Here is a 26,762-nt window from a genome sequence, read left to right as displayed (position 1 = left end):
AGGCTCTACGATTGTGCAGCATTACGGTTAATTATATAAGAAATCTGATAAGACTAGTACAAAATATTTATATTTTCTCTAGGACTTTAAAAAGAAGATTTAATGAAAATACTTCAGGGGCCGGCACCCGGCTCGTGGAGCTCTTCCTACCACAACTCAGAAAATGCCCAGGCTTCAATTTGCATGGAAATATGTGAATTGGCCATTGGAGACGAGTTGCCATAGCATTGGCCCAGATTGGGGACGAGTTCTCTTTACAGGTGAAGTGAGGGCAGTCCTCAAATCATAAGATGGGTATAATTTCATACGGCATAATTCAGACGCTCAGGAGTAAGGTACGCCCCATGATGTATGATTCCTCAGGTTGCATTCCATGTTAAGGGGTGGCATTTCCTTGGACGCCTGCACCGAAACAGGAAGAACATGTTATGCCATCCCCCCCCCAACATTCTTGCTTCATGATCATTCTTGCTAATGGATAATGCCCTATAGAGCAAGTGGATGACTACCTGAATGAGGTTGGAATTGAGTGTTGGTTGTGGCCAGCTTGAAGACCAGATTTGAACCCAATCTAACACCAACTTAAGCAACCGCGAAACCTAGGTCCTAACACCCTAGAAGAGTTGGAAACGGCCAATGGGAAATAATTCCTCAGGGTTTTATCAGAAATCTTTTCCAAGAAATGTAAAGGAGTTTAACAGAAGGGATTCTTACCAAAAGTGGAAATATTCTATATTAAAGGGGCCAAAAAATATTTTTACAGTTTTATTTGTTTTTTAATTTACTTTTTTTCTTTAAGTAATAAACATTTTCTTTTTAAATTCTTATTTTTACAACCATACCTATTTTTCTTATGCCAAATATGAGTAACCTTAAATTCATTAACATTTATTTTGTCCATCAGTATAGTTTCATTTTCCATACCTCCGTTATGTCACTAAAGTTTCAGGCTTACATTTTATTTCGTAGAGTTTTCAAGAAGAGCCTTCGACAAGAAACTCAGCGGGAGAAAATTGTCGGAAATTCAAACACAACTGCAGAGGAAATAAGCGTAGAGTGGTGAAAAGCAATCAAATTAATTAAAAACTTAGGACTTCTGGGCTAAGGTAAGAAATGGGAATACTTTTTCTCTTAAAGTGCTTAGCATTAATAAGAAACCCGACAAACAACAATCATTCTCCAATTTCCTACTGATTTAAATCGAAAATAAACTTTTTTTTATAAATAAACAAGTTAATTAAAAATAAATTGCATCAAATTCATTTTCGACCATTATGTTGCCTGTAAAATTTTGTAAGAGCGAAAGATATGTAATAATGTAAGGTAAGAATGGACGTTTAAGAATGTCAAAGTGCCATATTTGGCAACTTATTCTAATAAAACGATATTAAATATGTAATATGAATATAACGAAAGAAATATAGAAAGACCGTTGGAAGTTTAATTTCAAAGTTGGGCTTTTTCCAGTAAGTCGTACAATTTTGTTCTGGCCGAATCTCACTCATCTAACGCATTTAATTCAGGTGGCGGCTGTTTTTTTGATCGTCGGCTTCTTCAGTACGGGTTTCCTCGCCGCCAATCTGTTCATAGTCGGCGACGGAACGTCATGATTTGGAGTTTCGATTTTTCCCATGATCTTGCTAGCTTCGAGTTTTGTCTGGAGCAGCCTGGCCGGCAAGCCGGTGTCCACCTTCGACACGGCGGCGATCTTCTTTTTCGGTATCGGCGGTTTTTCTGGGTTCTGAGATTTCAACTTGGAAGGCGCACCTGCGTCGTACATATGTTGGAGAATGTCATCCTTTTTTGTCGACTTGAGCGTATCGCCAAAAGGTTTAGTGGGCTTGACCGGAGGAAGGGAGTATCGTGAGTTCACAGCTTTCGTGCTGCTTTTTACATCGGAGAGTTTGCTCGGTTTTCTCGCGGAAAGATCTTTTTTAAGAGTTTCCTCCACTATTTTCTTGCTGCTCATAAATTTCTCTTTCAACGCCGCGGATTTCGTAGTTTCGTCTTTCATCCAATCTGACACTTTTTGTTTCGATTTTAAAATTTTCTCGTCGAGTTCGTCGTTCGGACTTTCTATCATTTTCTTCATTTCAGCGATTTTCTGCCTGATGTCCATCTCCCGGGAATTGGCCGGTTTGGTGGTCTTCTTCATGCTCGATTTGAGCGTGGACGGCTTGCTACCAGTCGTCATTCCCGTGTTCATTTTTTCCATTGTTTCCGCGAGAGCGACGAAATCCGAGTCGTCCTCCGTTCCAGAGGAGTCCGAAGAATCGTACCTGTCGAAAAAGCTTTCATTTTTCAATTTTTCGAGTTGGTCCTTGTACCCGAACTTCTTTAGAATTGCGTCTTTGTTCATACGGTTTTTGCTGACTTCTTCCGAAGAGGCACTGCCATCGTTCAATTTATTCAACATAGTCTTTTCCTATCAAAAAGTAATAAATCTCTTAATATTATTCATATTTATAAATTTACAATTCCAAACAACTCACTTCAGCTCTCATTTTTTTCATGTATTCCTTTACTCGTGAAGTAACCTCTTCATCATCTTCAACATCTGATGTGATTAACTGTTTTGAAGAAAGTTTGTCCATCAGGTTTTTGTCGTATGTATTTGTATCCTCCTCATTTCTTAATTTACTGTCAGATTCTGTAAAAAATTTACCGGTTAAAAATTAGCCCGACAAAAATCAAAACAAAAATCAAGACCTTTTATGTAATTACGATTAAATAATATATGTATGTATTCACTTAAAAATAACAAAAAAACAATGTGAAGAATATGATGGTTGGCTTGTTGATCTTCTTCTCTTCTTCATCATCATCATCTCTTTTACAACTTATTATTTCCAGCTCGAATTATCACCTGACAATATTCCAAAAAATGAAGGATATTCGTTAAAACTGAAAGTCGTAGCCTTGAGCGCAGATAAATTGTAACAAGAAAAGCCTTTTTCTTAAAAACGATTCCTTTTTACTTTATTACGTAGGATGATGCCTCACTTAAAGGAAATTGAATTTGAAATTGAAATTAAGTATCTGACTTTAAAATAATCAATGTGGGAATGGTACCAATAGAAGGAAAAACAGTTATAATGATAGGTTTAATAAGTGATAAGGATTTTGATTCTTCCTAAATATTTCACTGACTGAAAAAGAGACATAAAATACATTCTAGACAGAATATTCTCTTAGCTTAGAGAGGCTTTCATTTAAGTAATGAAATCCCTGAAGAGGAACACTTAAACATATAAAGGGCGTTTTCCCTGGAAAATCTTCTAAAAGACTTAATTTTCGAGATCCTTTCCATTAACGATTAAGTAACCAACCACTCGAATTATAATTTGATCTTTTTTAGAAAATTTTATAAATGTTTAAAAATTATATGAAATTCAACGGAAGAAAACTTTCGTTACAAAATTTATCAGGCTGTAGAAACGAGCAGAAATCGACAAATTTGTACTTGATTTATTCAGATTATGAAATTATCCCTGGCAAAATTTCCTCATTTTTAATAGCTACCATACAATCTTGAACATTACATAATATAATTTATTGACATCCGCGATCTTGACCCCAAAATTCATGGACGAATTGAGGCAGTTAGCCAAGATAAATTCAATGTATTGGGAGAAAAAGAAATTAGTTTGAACATAAAATTATTGGATCAATGATTCAATTTTAATGAACGATCAATGATCAAATCATCAATCAAGTGATCAATGATCACGATATATTGGGTTAGCAAGAAATTAATGACTTTTTTACTGTATAAATTTTTATTTTACCTGGTATGTTTTTAACTATTCGCAGATGTATTTTCCATTGTTTGCAATTAATTTTTGCCATCTCTCAGGTAGGATGTCTATTTCCTTTGCACAAAAATACCCATCTTTTGTGTCCGTGAACTTTTAAAATTTTTCGAAACTTTCAAACTTTTGGCCATTTAAAAAAATTGTTATGACCGAAATAAGTCGCAAGGTTAAATGCTCGTAGAGTATGACGGGTGTGATGAAATTTCCCAATTCAGATTAGTTAAGTTGTTTGGTCCTCCAAGAACCGTGGGGGAAGGCGTTTTCTTGGTGAAAGACTACACCTTTACTGGTTGCTAGTGCAGGCAGTTTGTGCTTTATTTCAGGCAACAAATGGGTGTGAAAAATGTGTCGTAAAGTGAACTAACGAGTAGCAATGAAATTTAACGACTCGTTAGTCGATGCAATAGACAATCGTTACAATTCCAGCGAATTGTAAACATGTACGTAAGTTTCGTTAACGTTTTTCTTCCGCATCACACCGCGTTTCCTGTGCTTTTGGCACTTTTAAATTTATTGCCCGGTCATTTTTCCAAACGAACTCTGATATTCCTCAACCTCACCCTCTACACTCACTAACATAATTAGGGGTCAATGAGATGCACAACATTGCGCAATCTACTCTCCCACATTACACATTCACACCAATAAATACATTCATTTTCAACACTCGCTTGGGACACAAAACTACTATCTCTACATGCAATAAAACAAATTTGTTTCCTCCAAAAACGGAACGTGGGATCAAGATACTTACTGCCATGCTCAAGCATAAGTCTCATATTGGGTGGCATTCCTACACGCTCCCTATGCGCCAAGGAGTTACACCTTCAATTAGGTGGGACATATCGAACAACCCTTCACTACCTTTGAACACATACGCGGCCTTTGACACAAAAGTGAGTGGCGGATTTCAACTTCGCATGGCTTATTATTAATCGGGAGTGGATGACCCTACTATGATTTAGATATTCCACCTATTGACAATGCTCTTGATTCGTGAAAGTTTCTTAGCCGACCCGGCCACCAAGCTGCCACTTTCTTTTAATCATGTTTTGTTGCAGTTTTAGTGTCAGATCGGAGTGGTTGTCTGTTGGTTGGGGCATCCAGGCCTTAGCTGCATCGTCCGCCTTTGCATTACTTCCAGACCTTATCGAATACAACAACTACCGTTTTGCCGAAATATTCCACTTCGTGTAATCTCCCCAGCAAGAGCACAACGCGAGGATCGACTGAGAACCTGTCAATGACGTCAGTAATCACTGAAGTAATCGGTCCAGATTAAGTTGGCAGAATCACCATCTTCTCACCCCAAGGGCGTGCCAAATCGCGTACGCCATGTAAACGATTTTTGAGGTGTTATCGTTTCTTGATTAACATTTATGCATTTTCGTGTACGTGCTTATGAGATACGACAGGAACATTGATAACGTCGTGATTTTAAATTACACGAATAAAATTGTTAAATATCTTGAACAATCCTTGATCAACAAATAATTTATTTGTGTCAAATATAATATAAAAGAGTGAAAATGTAGTGATGTCAAATATTCTTAAATTGATAAAAATTGCCTGGAATATAAAAAATATAAACGAATAACATTATAATAAAGAAAATTGCAATTTTTTCTAATTTTACAATCTTATGTACGTTGTTGTTCGACTGTCATCATTTTGAACCATTTTTAACTTGCAAGATTTGAAACATCATAACAATTTTTTTCAGAAACTCTGTTTTCTTAACAATTCTTTTATTAACAATTTTCTTTACGGAATTGCTAATTGTTATAAGTAATTTGGTGATTTGCGGAAGCTTCAAACAAAACTGTTCTTCCCAAAATTAATGCTGAAGTTTTTCCTTTTTTGCGTTATCTCCTTAAGCTCTTAATCCAAAAGAACTAACTACAACAAAAATATTTTCAAAATTTGTCTTTTGAAGCGCTTCTAATTAAACTAGCGATGTGCGTTATGTGTTAACATCTCTTAGTAAGTTTGGGAAATGTTCTACATTCAAATTTGTCATTCTTTCATCGCTTGGCTTTTAGAATTATATAATAAATATTGAGTTTTCATTGATTTCGAAATGATAACGTTTTATTACGAAAAATCAAAACAAACGGAATATTCAATTTTCTACATTATGTTAATAAATGTGAACATTGGATCTGATTTTGTTTTCCGTTGACATGAATTTCAATTATAATCATTTTCAAAAACAATAAATATTAAAGAGTAAACAAAAGTCAAATTAATTTAACCAAATTATTTTGCACCTTTTTATTTTTAATATTGTTTTAATTAACATTTTGATAGACTAATTTAAGTGGAGATGTAGCTAGAGCTGTCGCTCTTACTGGATGGAAAGACGTTGCACGCAATACGTGGCATATCTTTCATGCTCGACACGTTTTTCAATTCAAGTAGGTGTTGAATGCAACAAGAACTTTTGAAAATGTTGAATTATGCGAGAAATTGTTGTTAAAAGAGTTATATCGTGATAAATGCGCATGTTTTGCCATAGGGAGAGCTTTTTTATTTCATAAGAAACGTCATTTTCTAGATCGATGGTATTACTAATGTTAGAAAACTGATTGTTTACTGTAAATTCTTGGCAATATTTATATAATTTCATTCATATCCAATTTGTTTTCTATTGTAGAACCGTAATCTTTTTCATTCTTTCGGTAATATGAAAGTTTGAAGAATATTACATTTTAGTATCATTTGCTGATATGTCAGAAATACTGTTATTACCCAACCAAACAATTTTTAGGAATTTAGATATGGAATTTTCACCCTCCATGACGGATTGAGCCCAGAGGGGATATATAGAGGAATCCAAAAAATGCAGTATTCTTGCAAGAAACATTATCTCTTCCATTGAATATTTTCATGAATAATAAAAATAAAATTTCATGCAGTTAGTCACGTTTTTTCATCTTTCACAGAAAATATACGAAGGTTTCACACCTTTGCACAGATACACAGCGAACCATCGGCCTGGCATAAAATCATACACATTTGTTATTTTGTTTTTCACTTATTCGTTCCATATACACTTGCTTGTTCATCGCGTGGTTGTTTGTTATGTTGCTTGTTTTTAGCTTGTTGCGTGATCGATTTGTATATTTTCTGCCCTTTAATGTTTTCTTCCTGGTTCGTTTATTTTTACCTATAACTTAGTTAGTAGTAGGTTGCACGGTTGGCGTTTTATTGATTTGCCCATGTTGAATTTTTCACTTCGTTTGTTAGCTTGTCTTTTATTAGGAATTTGCTTATTTTCCCATTTTCATCTGGCATGTTATGCATGCTTTGGTATAGTTCATTTGTTATTTTTTCACTGGTAGATTTTTGCCTGTTTTTATTCATCACTTTTACATATTTTATTTAATTTGCTTGGTTTATTTCATCGTTAATTTATCACTTGTACGTTTTTTGTTATTTGGCTTTTCTTTTTTGTCATCTTTTGTCTTTGACGATGATTCATTGGCCCACGTTATTTCAATGATATTCGTTAGTATATTCTCAGCCCATTTCTTTATTTTTATTCATTTATTATCAGCAGAAATTGTATATTTTTATTATGCTTTTGGGGAAGATGAGCGTGGAAAAAAAGGCTAGGGTCGGCGGTGGGAATTGCTAGTGATTATGTTTACCGTGTGCGTGCGTGTGTGTGTGTGTGTGTGTGTGTGTGTGTGTGTGTGCGCGTGCGTGCGTGCGTGCGTGCGCGTTGATTAGTGACCGTTAGTCAATGAGAACGTGAGATGCGGTCCGGTTTGACGTAGGTTTTAGAAAAGCATTTTCTTTATCGTGCTAACGTTTCGATCTTTATTGAGATCATCTTCAGGGCTCAAAGTGATTGTTTTCTGCGTAATTGTGCCATTCTGGTGTGTCGTGTTGAAAGTGCTCATTATTATGTTTACCGTTCAGTTACATACTTTTTCGATCGTTTAGTTGAGCGCTTCTACATTTTATCCCTGAAGGGCTTATTTGTTTTGTTTGTAACTTTATTCATAAATTTTCCTTTTGACATTTTGCTTTCATTGTTCATTACAAGTTTGTCTTATTTACATGTGTTTGGTTGTACTTTTTCGTTTTCCATTTAAATTATCTCGTTGATAAATTATTTATTGCCTGTTTTACTTCAGTTGGTGTTTTATCACTTTTTACCTTTTGCCCTTTTTTTTTCTTTTTTTGGTCTCCAGTCGTTTTTCCGTTGTTATTATTTGTGAGCTAATTCACTTTTAGAGATTTGCACTCTTTACTTTGTTACTTTTGTTCGGACGCGTAACACGTGTACAACCAAAATAAATTGATTTATCATTCTACTTAAATATGTATTTTTTTCTGGTCAATAATTGAAATGTACCCGAAATCACGTTTCTTGTAAGTAATGTGATCCGACGTTTATATTAACTCGTGTTAGTCAGCACCATTGTATTGGGTTGTCCGGAAAATAATGCAGGATTTTAAGTTTTCATTAAAAAAAATCTATATAAAATATTCTGTTTACGTTTACAGGATTACTCATTTGTATGNGAAATTATTTTGATTAAAGAACATTGCTTTAAAGTAACTAGTTTCTTTTTTTTTGTTTAATACCAAAATCCTGCATTATTTTCCGGACAACCCAATAATATTTTATTTAAAACTATAAAATGATTTTTTTTAAAGTCTATATTCTCGGAACGAATTTATTGGGCGTATTGTTCTATGATGAATAATTAATAATAATAATATTTATAAATAATAATAATTTTTTTTGATAAGGAAGTCAGTGTTTATTTATTATTTTAAAAACTATGGGCTTTTTCATAACCTTTAAAACCACTGTATACTAATACTTCTAGGTAACGTTAAAAAATAAAGAATGATTGAATAACGGTGGGGTTTTTTTTTTGGGGGGGGGAATAAGTAAGTCCGTGTGTATTTATTATTTTACCCTAGGTAAAGAAAGTTCAGCAAATAAAACTTATTTGAGAGGTAGTAGTGGTGTTTACTTGCCGTTATCGTCGTCGCTGCCTGAGCACGAAAAGTCCAACGAATCTGCCTTGAAATCGATACCGTCGTCTTCGGAGGAGGAAGTGCTCTCTTCGAAAAATCCATCGTTGAGATGGTCGAGATTCCTTCGAGCCGAGCCTCCTGCTTCCCGTCGCGGGCTTCTCGGACTTGGCTCTTCCTCAGCGCTTTCGTTTGATGACATGTCTGGATTTATACCTTCGTAAACATTTACAAATTTAAGAACAATTTAAAAAAAAATCATAATAGTCAATAGTATTAATTTCATTACACTATTGTAATAATTAAGAACTTGAAATTATAGTATAAATCAATCCACCACTTTAGTAGCCATAATTGATCTATTAATTATTTTAATTACTTATACTTTGCATCTAAATTCTTGGTTGAGATGAAAAAGTTAGTGTCACGAGCGAAATTCAAACCCACGACTTACGGCTCTATACGCCACTGCTGAAGTCACGATAGCTCAAGTGGTTAGAGTAGCGGCGTATTGAGCCGAAGGTCATGTGTTCGAAACTCGCTCGTGGCACTAACTTTTTCATCTCAACCAAGACCTTAGGTACAAAGGTTGCTCGTATTTACAGAAATATTAATCTTTACTTCATGTATTTATATCTACAACTGTATACGTATTATCTGACATGGGAGCCGGTCTGGATTAGTAATTTAAGTCGTTCTTATCCATATTCTTTACAGCAGTCGATGAAATAATAGTTGGGCATGGAATAATTATATTTGCGCGATAGTGTGATCTGGGTGATCCCGCAATTTACTGTGAAAACTTTTGTAATAGGTTTTGATGGACAAAAAAATAGCTGACGTGTGAAGATTTCTGTGAAGTGTGTTATTGTTTACACAAGAAGGGGCAGAAACAATTAGTCGTACCATCTTTGATTAAAAACTTTGTAATCTTTGAATATTGGAATATTTGGCCGACCCGAAAACTTGGCACCTGTACATTCATATATGTTTGAGAATGCATGTGTATGTCAAACGTTTTGCTTTTAATGGAACTTTGATCGTTAGTTCAGTGGTAATAAAACGTTTTAAATCGTGTGTGGTGATTAGTGACCGTTAATCGATAATTATTCAGAAATCGTGAGATGCGGTCTGGTGTGATGTAGGTTTCAGAAAAATATTTTCTTTATCGTGCCAACGTTTCTATCTTTATACTTTGATCATTTTGAACACCAACTCAATTTCGACTTCAAAAATCCAAAAATATTACACACAGAACAAAACAAACATAAACGTAATTTCTTAGAAATGGTTTATATCAACTGAGATAAACACAGCATCAATTACAGAAGAGATATATGTAAAATCAGTCGCAGCTACGCCAATATCATTAATCAAATTCAATACAGATAACATACCTATAATTCCCTAACCATCCCTAACCATCAAATATTTTTCACATAGTCTAATTTCCCAACAATTTAGCTTTCCTTTTCCTATTTATCCCTTTCTATATAATCCTGAAAGGATAATCTGGCTGAACATTACAAACACATTTTTTCCCTTCGTCGGCTCTTTTCACCTGAAAGAAGCCGACGCCTTATACAAAAATGTCTTTTCTACACCGACATCCTTCCCCACCCCTTCAAAATCCAACGTATATATACACAAAATAGCAAAATCTCACTGGCACTCTCGACACGACACGCAAGAATGGCACAATTACACAGAAGATAAAAACACTTTGAGTGAGTAGAAATACTTTGATTGAATATGTAAAAAATATATTTTGCATTGTATAAATTCACTTTTCCACATCCAAAATGTAATTGTTATATGTAAACAATGTTTGTAAACCCCAGGCCCTGAAGATGATCTCAATAAAGATCGAAACGTTGGCACGATAAAGAAAATGTTTTTCTGAAACCTACATCACACCAGACGGCATCTCACGATTTCTGAATAATTAGTTTTAAATCGTGTCGTTAAAGTGTGCTAGTGTTAAAGTGTCGTTTTTTAATCGTGTGTGCGGATTCCATCTTCTATCAAATGTAAGTCCTAAATAGGTAACTTTGTGGGATTGAGGAATACGTTCGTTGTATAGGTATATGCTAGGACGTTTCACGGAGAAGTGTGAAGTTAATATGTTGTTGCTTTGAAGTGTAAAACTTTATTTTTCGAAGATCGTTCTGTTTTTCATTGTTGTCATGTGGTTTTGTAACATAGGGGAAGCTTATAGAAATGGGGTGACTTGTTAATATGGCGGTGTCATCTGCATATCGGTAAGTATATTCTCATTTGTCGGCATGTCATAAGTAAAAATTTTCTACAACAGCCGAGCGAATATTGACCTCTGTGGCACCCAGAAAGCACTTCTTTCATTTCAGAAGTATCCGATCCCTGGTTTACCGCGAAAAATCTCCTCTTGAGGTATGATTGTCTAATCAGATAATAGGCCTGGGGTAAAAATGGTAACCCTCTAGTCTCGTGTTTGATATATTAGGTAGGTAAGTAATCTGTAACTCTGACAAGTTGATGAGTTGTGGAATAAAGAGTCAAGTCAAATTGATGATCTTGAAAAATATTGTTGGAAGTAACAATATAGATAATTCTTTGTGAATTAATTTTTCCAATGATTTAGAGGAAGCGGGCTAAGACAAACTAATTGGGTAAGATGAGAGTTTAAATTTTTATCTGGCTTTGGGACCATTTTAATATATGTTAGCCAATATCAGTTAAACTTCGATCCCATCCAGCCTTTTTAATTCAACCGGTCAAACAAGTGTCAGTTTTATTTTACAAAGCGAGTTCTACTTGATTTATTTCTACCCCCCCTTCAAATTTACCTTAGCTCACGTTTTCGAACATTCAATTGTTATTTTTAAACTCTACTAGAACGTCATCTAAAAACCTGAATATATTAACGTAAAGCATATTAGATGAAGTTTTTGTGAAATTTGACAAGTTATAGGTATTTTTTGAAACCTCAGTAGAACGTGCAATCATGACCAAAATTTTAAATTTTGTAATTTTGACATGTTCCAACTGATATTGGCTAACATTTTATGTCATTCAGATTATTGCAAATAGAAGTATCTTACAGCAAATTTAGCGTTCTTTCAAATGGTGTAATTGGATTTGTTGTAGTCTCAACATTTTGGAAGTTGTAAGCTTTTTTATGTGGTAAGGTAGTGAAAAGTTGAAAAAACCTAAATTGACGAATATCTTCAAAATAGAGAACTTTCCGAAAATTTTCTCATGGGCATTTTTTTGTCCAATCGATTCCCTGTGTTTCGTCAGAAGGAAGTGGGACACCCCGTGGAAGAGTTTCCATTGTATGGAATAGTTGAAGTTCTTAATATAGCATACAATTAAGAAGTCAGAAATATGACAGCTTTTTAACGGTAAGTTCTTGAAGGGCTTCAGCTCTTTGTTGTATCACCAGATTTTTTTTTTTTTTTTTTTTTTTTTCGAAAGCCCCCTTATTTAAGATACGTGTTTTGGCACAAATGGTTTAGGTGGCAGATCTAAAGGAATATGTTTCATCATCATTCATGAGCGGTGCTGAGACATCACATCCTCGGTTGCCAAGCTCTTTAAATGTGTTTCATATGATTGTTGTTTGAATAGTTTTATTTCTTTTTTCAATTTAATCAAAAGTTTATTGTAAATTTCTTCTTCAAAGTCTTATCTAGTACGGTGCCAGAAATTACACAAATAATAAAAAAAATTAATAATAATTATTAGTACTTTACGATAATTCGCATTAGACACAACTGTACAATACATTAATTACAGGTATTAAGTCAAATCAGAAAAGGCCAAAAGGGTGGGATTGGAACCTTTGACCTTTAGGTGATCTTTTCGCCCCAGGGTTCACAGCCAAAGCGGTACACCAAATAATATGACCAATTAGAAACCTATTAACGATCAATTAATTTTCTATATGTCAACATTATGTGACTCACATAAAAGTTGTACTATTTCAGTATATACAACTTAACGCAATGAATATAGAATAAAAGTAAAAATCTTGTACAATTAAAAAGCAATATTATCGAAAAACCTACTCGAGCCAGCCAAACATTTTGGCTCAAAAACACGCGGGATGTAAAATGATTACTAGCACTAGCAACATCATTGCGCAATTCATCTATCAATATTTAAGATTTAATATTCAAATATTAACGCTTTATATATATTTANATATATATAGATAAATGCAATAAAATAATATCATATAAACATATATTAATTATGTTTCCTGTCTTTTTTGAATAGGAGATCCTGTCTTTTCAACTATCAGAGAAAAATAGTTAATTAGCACGTCATTTACAAGTCAATATTTAACCTTCGTAGTGAGAGACTTAACTAAATATAACAATGTCTGTATTGATTATAAAAAGAAACCTGAAGTTGAGAAAAACAATGAATTAAGGAACAGGAAGCGTAGGAATGTATGGGAAAAAATACAAAAATTAAGTAAACAAAGAATATCTATAATTATTTCCAGTTAATTTACGGTGAAGGATTGCAAAACAATGAGTGTTTTTTTTTTAATATAATTTACACTCTTTTCTTATTGAAAGAAGTTCCACAGCTTTAACTATTGTTTACATTTAAACGATTTTGCTTTATTGGGGGTTTGTTAATATAGCGATTCGTTTATAGTAATATATATAATAATAATAATAATTCTTTTTTTACTTTTCTTGACCTATTGAAGCTCAACTGACACACGTACCCACGTTTACAGAATCGTCTCTCACGGCAAGCGGGGGGAACCACCTAAATTGTGTTTTGGCAGTCCGGGTCAGACGTTGGCTTTATCCCACCATCCGAATTTGGTTTCAGGGGTTGTGAACTGCGGTTAACTAGGTCAATTAAGTCCGCAAAACATGCGGTTTTTAAACGAAGACCCACTAACAATCTCACTCTTAAATGCAATTATTTATTTTCTGCTCTTTTCTATTTATATATCATTCCGATATTCCTCCATCAACCTTTACCGTCTATCGATATTTAACTAATCCAATTGAGAGTGTAGTTGGATAATAAATTCCACTATCCCCACTTTAACACTACACGTTCATACTAATAAGTATATCCAATCTCAATATGCACAAAAATTAATCACAAAACGAGATATCTATCAAGTACTACATACAATAAACTAGCCATGTTTCCTCCAAAAACTAGAGCAAAATACTCGCTGCCGGTCTGTCGGGACACGGCCTATTCTTAGTCAGGTATGTTCCATCTTCGTCTATCCAGTTCCTTTGAGCGCTACCTGTCGTCCAATCTCGATAAGTAAGACCTTCGATGTCCGGCCTGCCTATGCTTCCTTTTAATTATGGTTTTAATCGCATTTTTGCTGTCATGGACTACTGTAATTGCTCAAGCAGAGTCCCCCATCGTCTAGAATCACTACAAAGCGAGCCAAATTCGCACCCTCGGTATACGGTGCACGACACACTTCACCGGTCTTAAGATGGCTCATACATGCGGTATTCGCCGAATGCCGATAGCCGCCGGATATTTGCCAAGTCTCGAGATGCTTGTCTCGGCATTAGCCAAATAGCGTGCCTACGGATAGACATATGCGGGGTGTGTACACCCACCCAGTTTGCGCGGAAACAGCGACTATTCGCCAAGTGCCGTGCGAGTCCTCAACTTACATCAATCGTGATGGACAACAATGAAGTTACGGTTACTGTTTTGTGTAGAGGCTACAAATTCAGTCATAGAGTACTGTTGCCCGTTTCCCCGCAGAACTCCGAAAAACTCCGATTTTTGAGATTCGGAAGTGAAGCGTTCCAAATTTTTGGACCATATCGAGGAACTCCAAGAATGTAAAGTTGGACTAACAGAAATAACGCTATTGTTCTTTCATTATTAATACATATATATGTAGGGAGAGAGTATCTCGGACAAATTGCCTTTCGGGCCTATCTGAAGAGAGCGCTAGTGAGGAGAGGAGAACAGGTGTTTTTTGACTGTTTTTTTTTTTTTTTTTTTTTTTAAGTGAGTTTAGCGGTAGACGTGTAAGTCGAACGACGCATACTGTATATCTTGTTAATAAAGTGTTTATTTGGCAAATAGTGCGTACCAATTAGTTACTCCCCCACATATATACTCGTTAGGAATCGTTTATTATTAAAAAATAAATAACAGTAAATAGAAGTAAATAATAACTGTTTCTGATGATCAAAGTTGATATCCCGTACAGACAGTTGATTCCCGAATGTGTGGATGTAGAATTCGGTTTCTTCATGAATATTCTTACATTTTGAAGCGGAAAGGAAACCGACAATAAACCGGGCACCGCAAGCACCGAATATTGTTGCTCGGCCAATAACCGAGTATCCATCCCCGCTGGTCGGCATTCTGCTAATCCCGCATGTCAGGAACAATCTTTAGACCCTTCAGTGTGCTACACTAGCCCGCAGGAGGAAGTGCTATGGGATGTACACTGTGACCATAGAAGAGATTCAACCATTGAAACCGGGCCTACTAATCAATTTCCTTGATGAAATAGGAATAGAATTCACCGGTGTGCTTTAGGCAGACAACGGGGGAAACAATAGCTCTGAAAGAGCGCAGTATATTACACCACAACTATTACATCTACATCTACTTCGAGGCCTTTCAGTGAAGATAAAGCCGAAGCCAAAGTTGCAAAAGCGTGGTTCGGGTAAAGGTATAACGGTGTAAACGAATAAAGGTTAACAGTGCGTTTGATCGTATTGAACGAGTATGGCTGTATGCCAGCAGAATAATTTGATTGAGTATTTTATTATTATTCAAAAATACATACATAGCTGATATTTTGTGCGTATGAAATTTTAAAATTAATGTAGAAACACAATTCTAAAACTGTTACTCTCTTTTTTTTGTTAATGTTAGATGAATCTCATCAAAACCCCCAGGAGCCTTGAAAGAGGCGCTAGATTGGCCCCAAAAGGCATAGGCAGTAATAAAAGGAAGACAGTTAAAAGAGTTAATTTTTTTTTATTCTGTTTTTTATGGGGCATCCGACAGCTTGGTCATTTCAGCCCCGAGTGCATGCGAAATACAACAACACACACTCGATACGCACTCACACAAATAAATACATTCATACCCATATACATTTATTCAATTTAGTAGATGGAGTACTCAATACTCCTCCATCAACCTGCATACAATAACAAACTAATCTAATTGGGGTCTTTTATAAATATTCCACCATCGACCCAAGTCACGTACACAGCTCGAGGGGCTGTGGGGATGCTATTCCACTATCAGCCTTTCCCCTTCTCTCTAATAAATACACTCGCTCATACAAACCGCAGAATCACAAAATACATATGTTGACGGCTATGTACAACAGAAAAGTGTCAGTTCCCCTAAAAAGCGGAACAGGGGAGTCTGAAACTCGTTACCGTGTCCAAGAACAATTTTAAATCCGGGGAATGACTACACGCTCTCTGTACGGAGCCAAGGCATGATACGCCTCTATTATGTGGAACACATCGACACACATTATTTATTATTATTCAGAAATCGTGAGATGCGGTCTAGTGTGATGTAGGTTTCAGAAAAACTTTTTCTTTATCGTCCCAACGTTTCGATCTTTATTGAGCCCTGAAGATGATCTCAATAAAGATCGAAACGTTGGGACGATAAAGAAAATGTTTTTCTGAAACCTACATCACACCAGACCGCATCTCACGATTTCTGAATAATCGAGGTAGTGGGGAATAATCTCCAGTTACATCTTGAGCAAAATTGGATCCTGAATGTATTTGTAGAAAAAAAGGTAAAAACGTTAAAATTGAACATTTCTTACCTTGAATCTAATCACCGTTTTTGAACCCAAACATTGGGTCATATCCTGTTCTTTAATTTAATATTTGCAAACAAAGAATTTTGGGCATAAAAAACAGAATTTTATGTGATGTTTTAGTGTTCACCTTAAAAATAAAATTATAATAACTAACTCAAGAGCAATTCCTCAGTGTTTTTGTCTACAAATAAAAAGGATGTACTCCCGTTGAAATTGTCAACAAGGAAAAATACAGAAAAGTTAAATAATATAGGAATTAGTTCCAGCTAACTCTTCCAACATTACTGCGAAACTGCTTTGTTTTCATGGCAGAGTTATGTCGAAAATCAAACTTTGAGAATAAATCGGTTTAACCTGACACAATAGGGCAGATTTCTAATCATCTTTTCTCATCGATCAGGAAACACCTAAAGGCCCATGACATTGACAAAACGTTATATTTTATGCAAAAAAGACAATAAACCTCTTTACCACCGCGAGGCTTTTATATTAACGATCGAATAACAAACATCGAAATGTCAAGAACGGATAATGGTACAACTTTTTCAAACACACTTTTGACACAATTATTCATGATAAAACATGTTCAACAAAGGTAAAGTAAACGTAAGTTATTTATAATTAATTATTTTTCTGTACAACTTTAAAGGAACATTAATATATACAGATTGTTACATGGTTAAATGTCAATACTGCCGTGGTGGATTCACTGAATAAAAATTGGAAATACAATGCCACCAGAACGAGATTTTTATCTTGACTCTTTCCTCAGATATTACCATTTTTGTTATTTTAGTCTGAAATCAGATTTGTTTACATAAAATCGTAATTTCTCAACTTTAGCGTCATTGAAATACAAATCTGACCTTTATTTCGCAAACTACATTAAATTTTCCAAAACGTAATAACATTTCCGTTGAAAAATTCGCGTCCCCGTATACACAGTAGCCGTTCAAAGAATAACAAATGGCAAAACCCATGGGTTTTTTTCGATGATTATTTTTATTTATTTATTTATTTATTTTTTATTTTTTTTATTTTTTTTTATTTTTTTTTTTTTTGTGCAATGACTTTTCCAATAAAATTTTCGGGGACTTCACTAAATTGCCTTATTTTAATATAAGTATTACAAGGGCACGTTTAAATTTATCAGATTTTTGTTACCAACTAATAAATGTTTTTATTAAAAGTATGTCGTATACTTAGGTTGCTGCTCTCTTTGGGTTCGATATCACGTTTTTCAATCGTGCAAAGGATATTTCACTAAGAAAAGTTCTACAAAAATAATACTTATAAAAACTTTAGTGAAATCCCCAAAAATTTTGATGGCAGAGTCATTGCACGAGCCACAATTGAGTATTTTTAAAAAAGAGAGCAGCGGCGTATCTAGCCGAAGATCGTGGGTTCGAATCCCGCTCGTGACACTAACTTTTTTATCTCAACTAAAAACCTTAATTAAATGAAAGACAAGCAGACCACGAAAACTAGTGATTTTAAAAAAACTTGGGTTTTGCCATTTGTTATTCTTCGAGCGGTACTGTGTATTCGGAAGCGCGAATTTTTCAACGGTAATGTTGTTATATTGTCGAAAATTTAATGTAGTTTGATAAATAAAGATCAGATTGGTATTTTAATAACGATGAAGATTAGAAATTACGTTTTTATGACGATGTTTTGTTTGAGGATCAGGGATGTGGTCCAAAATGAATACTGTTATACCTTGCCAAGCTTTCGGTTTTTTCTAAGCCTTCTTCACAGCTAAATACTCAGTCAGAAGTGTAAACAAAGGAGGCACGTTTTTTCCGAAAAAAACTCATCTGGTCATGTTTATATATAGTTTTTATTAAATTATTTATCTATCTATTTCCACACAGAAGAGCAATTGTACAAAGAAAATGTATGTACAGAATTTGACTGAAGTACCTCAACGCGCGTCCTTTGTTTACACATCTGACTGAGTATTTAGCCCTGAAGAAGGTTAGAAAAAACCGAAAGCTTGGCAAGGTATAACAGTATTCATTTTGGACCTCATCCCTGATCCTCAAACAAATCGTCATAAAAACGTAATTTCTAATCTGCATCGTTATTAAAATACCAATCTGATCTTTATTTATCAAACTATATTAAATTTTCGACAATATAACAACATTACCGTTGAAAAAAAAAAGCTTGGCAAGATACAACAGTATTCATTTTGGACTATGTCCCTTATCCTCAAACGAAACATGATCATATTTACGTTGGTCGATAAATCTCTGTTTGTTACGATTTATGTCCAAAAAATGATTTTAGACTAAAATCACAAAAACGTAAATACCTCAGGAAAGAGGATCGAAACCTCGTTCTTGTGGCACTGAAATACGTTTTATTTAGTGAATCCACCATGGCATTATTGACATTTAATCCTGTAACACCGTGAATAACGATAGAGAATGTAAAGTACTATTTGACATATTCAAGAATAAACGCGCCACCTCACATACTTGACAAGTTCAATATTGTTAACATGATTATGATAATAAAATAATTATGTAAAAGATATCAACCAGTCAGTCGCATTAAATAACATCACGCGTGACATGAACAGCTTTCATTTAAATAGGTTCCTTTATTAATATTTTCTAGCTTATATTTCATCGAATGTTCAAGGTCACTGAGAATTACAGGGCCATGAATAAATTAAATCAAGTTAATTGACTTTCACCTAAACCTTAGAAAAGTACGAACGCGCGATTAAACAAGCAGGCCAGGAAAATCAGCGTCGAAAATAATCTGGTGCATGCATTGCAGTTAGTATGATTTTATTAAATATTTCATTCTGATTTTCAAAAAAAAACAACAAAGGACAATTAAATTTTTACTGATTTTTGATGGTTGCTTCTTTTTTTGATGTTTTCAGTTGGGTTGATTGTTCATATTTTCCTGTTAGTATTCCACCCACTCCTTTCCGTACTTTCATCTAAACTTCCTTCGTTTGACCACGCCTTTTGTGTTATCCGAGGCATTTTCAATTCCGGTTAATCATGAAGCATCATCTGCTTCATTTTCGGAACGTTGAATTAATTCTGTGGCCTTAATACACTGTAACTATTTATCATATTTCATACCCTTTTTATTGTCCAGTCTCGCCAATTTTCCAGGAAAGTTAAAATTGTTTTCTCGTTGAGATTAACGGACAATTAAAGTTTACTGCTAGAATCATTCTTTTCTTTGAGCACATATCTTTCGTAAATTCACTTCTATATTTCAAATGTTTTTCCATTACAGATTCGAATCACAAAAAAAATTCAATTCTGTACTAAAACTGTATTAACTTATTTCCCATGGGGATACATTCACAAATAGCTTGTAAGAATGTTAAATTTACTTGATTATTCGGAAATCGTGAGATGCGGTCTGGTGTGATGTAGGTTTCAGAAAAACATTTTCTTTATCGTGCCAACGTTTCGATCTTTGAGATCATCTTCAGGGCCTAGGATGTACAGACATTGTTTAAATTTAACAAATACATGTAGGATGTGGAAAAAGTGAATTTATACAATGCAAAAAATATTTTGTATATTAAATTAAAGTATTTCTACTCATGTTTTCTGCGTAATTGTGTCATTCTTGCGTGTCGTGTTGAGAGTGCCAGTGAGATATTGCTGTTTTTGTGTTTTTTGTTTTTTTCACTCACTGGCACTCGCCAACGCATGAATGGCACAATTACGCAGAAAACAAACACTTTGAGTGAGTAGAAATACTTTGATTTAATATACAAAATATTTTTTGCATTGTATAAATTCACTTTTTCCACATCCTACATGTATATGTTAAATTTAAACAATGTAAATCCCAGGCCCTGAAGATGATCTCAAGAAAAAAGATCGAAACGTTGGCACGAAAAAGAAAATGTTTTTTTGAAACCTACGTCACACCAGACCGCATCTCACGATTTCTGAATAATCATCGACTAACGGACACTAATTACCACACACACGTTAAATTTATTATTTATCTGTTATGCTTTGTCATATTACTTATGATTTCATGAATTAAATTTTGTCATATTAATGTTTCCCTCAAAGGTTAAAACGTTTTCCATGCTTCTAAAGAGGTTTTGATCCCTCGTCCCAGACACCCAACGGAAGTTTATACATTAGGCCCTCATATGACAAAACTTACTTTACTTTAGCAGGTCTGGCATGTTTAACACGAATTTTGAATGTTTCAGATTATTAAAGTGAAGGAAGTAAATCAAACTTTTAACTTGAAATTTAATCAATTTTATTCTCTTTAAAACAAAAGACGGGAGCAGAAAAAAATTGATTGTTTCAATTCATAATTATAATAATTAGTAAATTACTTTTATAATTTCTAATATTTTTATATAATTAAAATATTGATGGCATTGTGATATAATTTTGTTTGCTTTCTGCAAAAATAAATAAATCTGTGTTTCTGACAAAAAATAAAAGACATGGCATATAGTACATATAAATACCGGCTTTAATTGTGACAGGAAGGGTTTGACAATACAAAAGCTCTTTTCTTTGAAAATGACATCGTTGAACTAATCCGTGGAATGAACTGTTTATATTCTCGGTGAGATTTTTTTAAAAATTATTATTAGATGTTTTTACAGGCGAACAGGTACATATTTTTTAGAAGTTCTTGTTGGAACGTAAATGACCAAATGTTATCAAATCACTCTCGTCGTTTTAACTGACCGCTGACTGTGCAAATTACCCGTGGATCGTTTTTCGTTAATTATACACTCATTATGAACGCAAACATTGACATATGCCGACCATGGAGCAGGAACAACCGCTACATTGAGGCCGAATGCTTAGTTACCGTCGTCGTAGGTAACAACTACTGGACAGGTTTAAAGTGTGGAATTTGCGGGAGAAATTAGTTCAGTACTGTTAATGAAATGTAATTCGATCCTTTAAACATTTAAAACATCGTTCATAATTATATAAGCTCGACATACAATTAGACACATTTATAAACATTCCGGCTAAAGAAAAACATATTTCGTAATATTACAAGAAAGGCTTGGAATACTTACAGTTAGCTTATTTCCCGACAGAAAGGGTAATGATCCGTGTGATCACAACAAAATCGTTTTTATTTGAAAGTAGTACTTATTCTACACCCTGTTGTGACAAACAAAAAATTAATAAACGTACATTTTCAAACAGAAATTATTTCCTTATATAAAATTTGGGGTTGTCAATTTTTAAAAAAATAAACGATCAACTACTAGTTCATCGTCACCTTTTTATTTGCTTGCATTTCTTATCGGGTTGTCCGGAAAATAATCAAGGTTTATGGTTATAATATAAAAAAATTAAATGATTTTAAACTTTTATTAATTAAAATACCCTCCATCACTATGTAAATACACTTCTCCTAATGATGATGACAATTTCTCTAAACCCACTGATTAGAATTTTAAGTCTTTATTATTAACAAATTCTGTAAACAAACTTTTTAACCAATTTTGATCAATAAATTTTTTATTTTGTAAAATACTTTGATTGAATATAATATAAAAAAATTGCATTGTATAAATTCAATTTTTTCCTTAATCTAAAATTTTCTAGCATTGTATACATTCATTTTTTCACATCCTACATGTATTTGTAAAATGTGAACAATGTTTATAAATCCCAGGCCCTGAAGATCGAAACGTGGCACGATAAAGAAAATGTTTTTCTAAAACCTACGTCACCAGTTCGCATCTCACGATCTCCGAAATTGACTAACGGTCACGAAACCACACACGTTTTGTAAAACGTTGTCCAGGTGTCTGGAAAAAATGGTAGTCGGTAAGCGAGAGGTCTGGTGAATAGGGAGGGTGAGGCAAAGCCCATAAGTCATAGCCAAGATTCAACCTTCTTAGTGATGTCACATGTGAGACCGGGCCGAGTGTTGTGTGTAACCGATTGACCAAAGATGACTTCAATAATGCCAATTTCTGGCACATTGCTTTAATGAAAGGGCAATCATTTCGGTTTTGCTGTTGTCAGGATTCAAGAAGTTGAACTAAATCAGCCCAAATGAAGCCCACCGAAAAGTAACCATCAATTGTTTTGGACGTGTTGGAAAATGACATGCTGCTTCCCGTTCATCCAGCCAATGTCGGTATCTTAGAGAATCCACTTTTCATCACAAGTAACAATTGTATCCAGAAAAGGTTCGTTTCTGTTTCAAAAAAGAAGTGTTGCGCAAACTTCACTATTAATTTTTTGCCGGTCGTTTAATGAGGAATGCATGAGGAACCCAAGTTTTGAGCTTTTTCGCCTTATCAATTGGGTTAAGTTCATCAGCAACGATCGATTTGTTAACTGAAATTTTTTTTGCAAGTTCTCGAAAAGTTTTTCTATGATTTTCTTTGACCAAACCATCACCTAGGGAAGAATTGCTTCAAGGCTATGGTATCCTCTCGAAATTTTTTCAACCATCTCTGAACAGTGCTTTCACTCACACTGCCGTCGCCCCAGACGTCATTAATGTTTCAGGCTATTTGGGCACCATTCCGCCCGAGATTAAGCTCGTAAAACGAAATTACGTGAAAGTCAAGCGTTGGCGTCTTAGTAAAGACTGAATTGTTCCCGAGTAACGAAATGCTATTAAGGTAAATAAACATTTTTGTTTGGAAGACGATTTAAAAAGTGTTGACATTCGTACAAAAGAATAATTCATTAAACAGTTTATTATATAACGGGGAAATGGAAAGAAAACAGGAAAAGCTGCATTATTTTCCGGACAACCCAATATTTGGCAGGGCATGTGCTTGACACCTAACAAATCTCCATATTGTCAACGAGGATGTGGTACTGCGGTCCATTAAATAGTCTTGTGTATCTGTATGTGATCTATTCTTAGTCTGCAGATTTCGACTTCATGCTTCATGTTTTCTATGGTTTGACTATGCTTTGTATAGCTCTTAGTTTATAATCTCCTAACTTTCTTTATTCCTAATTCTTTATCTTAAGAAGATTGAGATCAGAAAAAGATCAGGCCAATAAAATGTTTGTATCTATGTGATTACAGGACATAAAATACAAGCAAATAAAATTTTCACTTCGGCCTTAGTAATTGAGACAATAGAAGGAAAAAAATTTAGTTATCTTACTTTTTGCCATTTTTTCAAAGGAGGGAAAATAAAATAAAAAGGTGTGGTTGAGATTGTAAGTTAGTGTCCGAGTGGACCGAAGGTCGTGGGTTCGAATCCCGCTCGTGGCACTACTTTTTTATCTCAACTAAAACCGTCAAGCGGACCACTAAACTTAATAAAATGTAAAAATTAGGTAAACCATAAAAGGCAAAGAAAGGAACAACTACTTTAAAAAAACTACATAGAAAAACAATAATAAACTACTAATACTTGGTATATATATATTATATAGGTAAATAATAGAGTGGTACACTCGACGAAAGCAAAATTAATACTAAAAAATGATACTGTTTGTCATATACAGTTAATGAAAGAAGTCTGCATAATCATCTAACCTTTTTCTTTTTAAAAAAAAGATAAATTATTTATTACTTACTATAAACTAAGAAAAACTTTATATTTGTATTTGTTGAACCCAGCAAGGATGTGTTAGTGGGCTGCCAAACGTCAAGTGTTCATTGTTTTTTAAGTGAAAATTCTTTTTTTTCGTTTTTTTTTTTTTTCTTTCACGCATCTTTCTTGAACCGTGTATTATTTACATTTATAGCAACATTTTTATTATTGATTTAACCTACAACATGTAACTTAACCTATATACAATTTTTTTACTAGCTATATTTTTTTCGGTTTTAATTATTGTTTTTGCCAAAATCCAATTCGCTAGATATTGAGATCGCTGATCTCCTACGACCTAAATAAAAATGCCTTTATAAAACGGAACAATGGATAAAATGTTAGCAAATATTGAATATTCAGTTTTTTCCCCAAAAAAAGTCTCTAGTTTTCACATTGTTTTCTTTTGAGCTAAGTTGTACAAACCGGTGATACTTTTTAAGTTAGGACTGCGATCTGTACTAAAATAGTACAGAAACATTGCCAAAAACAAAAATTGTTTTCTGCCCAGGACCTCAGCAGAAAAAATTGTTTTTATGCTTTTTTCGATTTTTTATAAATGTATTTTTTATTCAAATCAAATAATGATGGGTTATGGTAGTGTAAAACTTATAATCATGTCGTAGGTTTGTTTCATATTAATTTACGGTACTAACCAAGTTTCATTAGAACTGAACTATCATAGTAATTGATATTCTGCCTATTTTTTAACCATCTTATTTAATCTTTTTGGGGGTTCCAATCTTCGTAGAGGTCACTAGACAGGTGAAAAAATACTAAATTTTGGGTTCATTGAGCTTTCGGCAACTGATGATGGCACTATAAAGTGCCGAAAGCTCGATGAAACCAGCATTTAGTCTTTTTCACCTGTTTAATGACCTCTACGAAGATTGGAACCCTAAAAGATTATCTGCAGGTCGATCAACGCACATCATATCATCTTATTTAATTTAATAACTTTGAAAATGATGTCGTGCCAAATTTGTCAAATCTGTTCAATTATGAAACGATATAAAATTGGAAACAAACAAAGATTATCGATCTTAAGCTATTCAGCAAAACGACTTTTTTCTCATATTTTACCAGCATCATTTTCAATGACAAAGTTTTATCAGAATAGGCTTTCTTCAATAATACTTCGTTCAAGTTTGGCTTTTAAATATTTTCAAGCTTTAAAAGATAGTTTTGAAGAGGGTCTAAAGAGAAAAAAATGTTGAACATACAACTCAAATACTCTACAACAAAGATAAGTTAAAAAAAAGAAATGAAATAAAACTCTTACCTTTTAAAAATTATCAGAATTAATAGTCGTTAAGAGACGCAGATCCCAACGGAGAAGACTTAAGCACAAAAAGTGGGACGGGTCTAAAATCAAAACAGGAAAGAAAATGACAACGTATATTTAACAAAACGACATTAAAAAAGGGGTTCTTCTGCCAGTACTGAAACAGATGGCCACATGCGTATAATATATTTTTTCGTACATGCTGAAAAATGTTTAAATTCAATTGTTTGTATTATTGAAAAAATATATGCGGAAGTAAATTTGAAATATGATTATGCGCTTAGCAAGTAGGCTTAATTTTCTAAAGGCCCCGTGGAATCTTTTTTTTGCGAAAAATTGGAACTTTCTTGACAGCTGATGTAAATGTAAATGTTCTTATCGCATCGATTTAAAATTATGTTTTAACGAATTTCAACTGAAGGTAGAAATTTTCCATTGAGAGAAAGATCTGCTCGAAAGAGTGACAGCAAGTCAAACAGATACCTCCCAACTTCCGCTATGTTTGGTCCTGATCACAATAGAGTAAAAATAGTTGACCAAAACAAACAAACAACATCAGTTTTTCTGATTTATCCTGTTTGTGTGTTAAATTTTAAACAAAAAACTCTATTCATACAACATTATCTCATATTAAAGAAAGAATTCAATCTTAAGAGGCCTATTCATTTTTTTTACTACATTTAAACAATGTATGAAATAAATGTATTTTTTTTCCTTTTATTTATTTACACCCGCCTCATTTGTTGGTCTTAAATAAATTTGATAACATTTTAGAGGATAAAACAAACAAAAAAACTACTCACTAGTAGTTACTCCTATATATCTATAGGAGATTAATCTTAATTATGTTAATCACTTTCCAGTGATAGAAGGTGCGGTATAAAAGGTTTTTAGCATGAGGGTTTGTATCACAGCATGATTGTTTGTGAAACTGTTCTAACGGTTTTTTGCTATTTTAAGGACATATTGGATATTAAAGTTATTGAGGATGGTAAGATGGATACATAAAAAGGAGCATTGACGATGGTTTGGAGATTTTGGTTTATAAAAATTGGATACGGAACGTTTTATTGGAGCCGAAAGTTTGATGCCTTATATCCAAATGAGTCTCAAAATAGTTATATAAATGAGTAGTTTATTTTTGAGAGACAGTTTTGATCGATTGTCCAGGAATCTTTTACGAAGTCGGAAACATATGTTTAGCTCTTATTTGAGTCGCCTGTGGGACTTCCATGTAAGTCGTTTATCAATGTAGATTTATGTTTGTTTTCCTATTTGTAGTAATTCATGATAGAA

The 26,762-nt window shown here is 33.9% G+C and overlaps 1 protein-coding gene across 2 annotated transcripts; it reads right to left on the bottom strand.

Annotated features, from left to right (window-relative positions):
- Nucleotides 1-1,419: 1,419 nt before the first annotated feature.
- LOC106665133 lies at nucleotides 1,420-25,653 on the bottom strand. 2 transcript variants are annotated; one of them, XM_024229266.1, is made up of 5 exons: nucleotides 25,464-25,653; nucleotides 21,674-21,761; nucleotides 8,817-9,029; nucleotides 2,493-2,650; nucleotides 1,420-2,425 (listed from the first exon to the last, which is right to left on the bottom strand). In XM_024229266.1, exons 3-5 carry the CDS (start codon nucleotides 9,013-9,015, stop codon nucleotides 1,520-1,522), a joined length of 1,263 nt encoding a protein of 420 aa, XP_024085034.1. In that variant the 5' UTR covers nucleotides 9,016-9,029; nucleotides 21,674-21,761; nucleotides 25,464-25,653; the 3' UTR covers nucleotides 1,420-1,519. The 2 variants fall into 2 exon arrangements, with proteins under 2 accessions (XP_024085034.1, XP_024085035.1); XM_024229267.1 differs by lacking the exon at nucleotides 21,674-21,761.
- Nucleotides 25,654-26,762: the final 1,109 nt, after the last annotated feature.

The sequence above is a fragment of the Cimex lectularius genome, unplaced genomic scaffold (genome assembly GCF_000648675.2).
Source record: "Cimex lectularius strain Harlan isolate CLEC.00 unplaced genomic scaffold, Clec_2.1 scaffold211, whole genome shotgun sequence".
NCBI lineage: Eukaryota > Metazoa > Arthropoda > Insecta > Hemiptera > Cimicidae > Cimex > Cimex lectularius.
The sequence above is the reverse complement of the archived record's forward strand: the minus strand, read 5'-3'. Positions and strand labels throughout refer to the sequence as shown.

Bases quoted from the DNA above. Each gene is read 5' to 3' on its own strand.
- LOC106665133 (XM_024229266.1), bottom strand. From the start codon at position 9,015: ATGTCATCAAACGAAAGCGCTGAGGAAGAGCCAAGTCCGAGAAGCCCG. The intron at 2,651-8,816 runs GCAAGTAAACAC...AATTTTTTACAG, and splicing joins AGGCAGCGACGACGATAACG to AATCTGACAGTAAATTAAGA. The intron at 2,426-2,492 runs GTGAGTTGTTTG...ACTTTTTGATAG, and splicing joins TGAAAAAAATGAGAGCTGAA to GAAAAGACTATGTTGAATAA.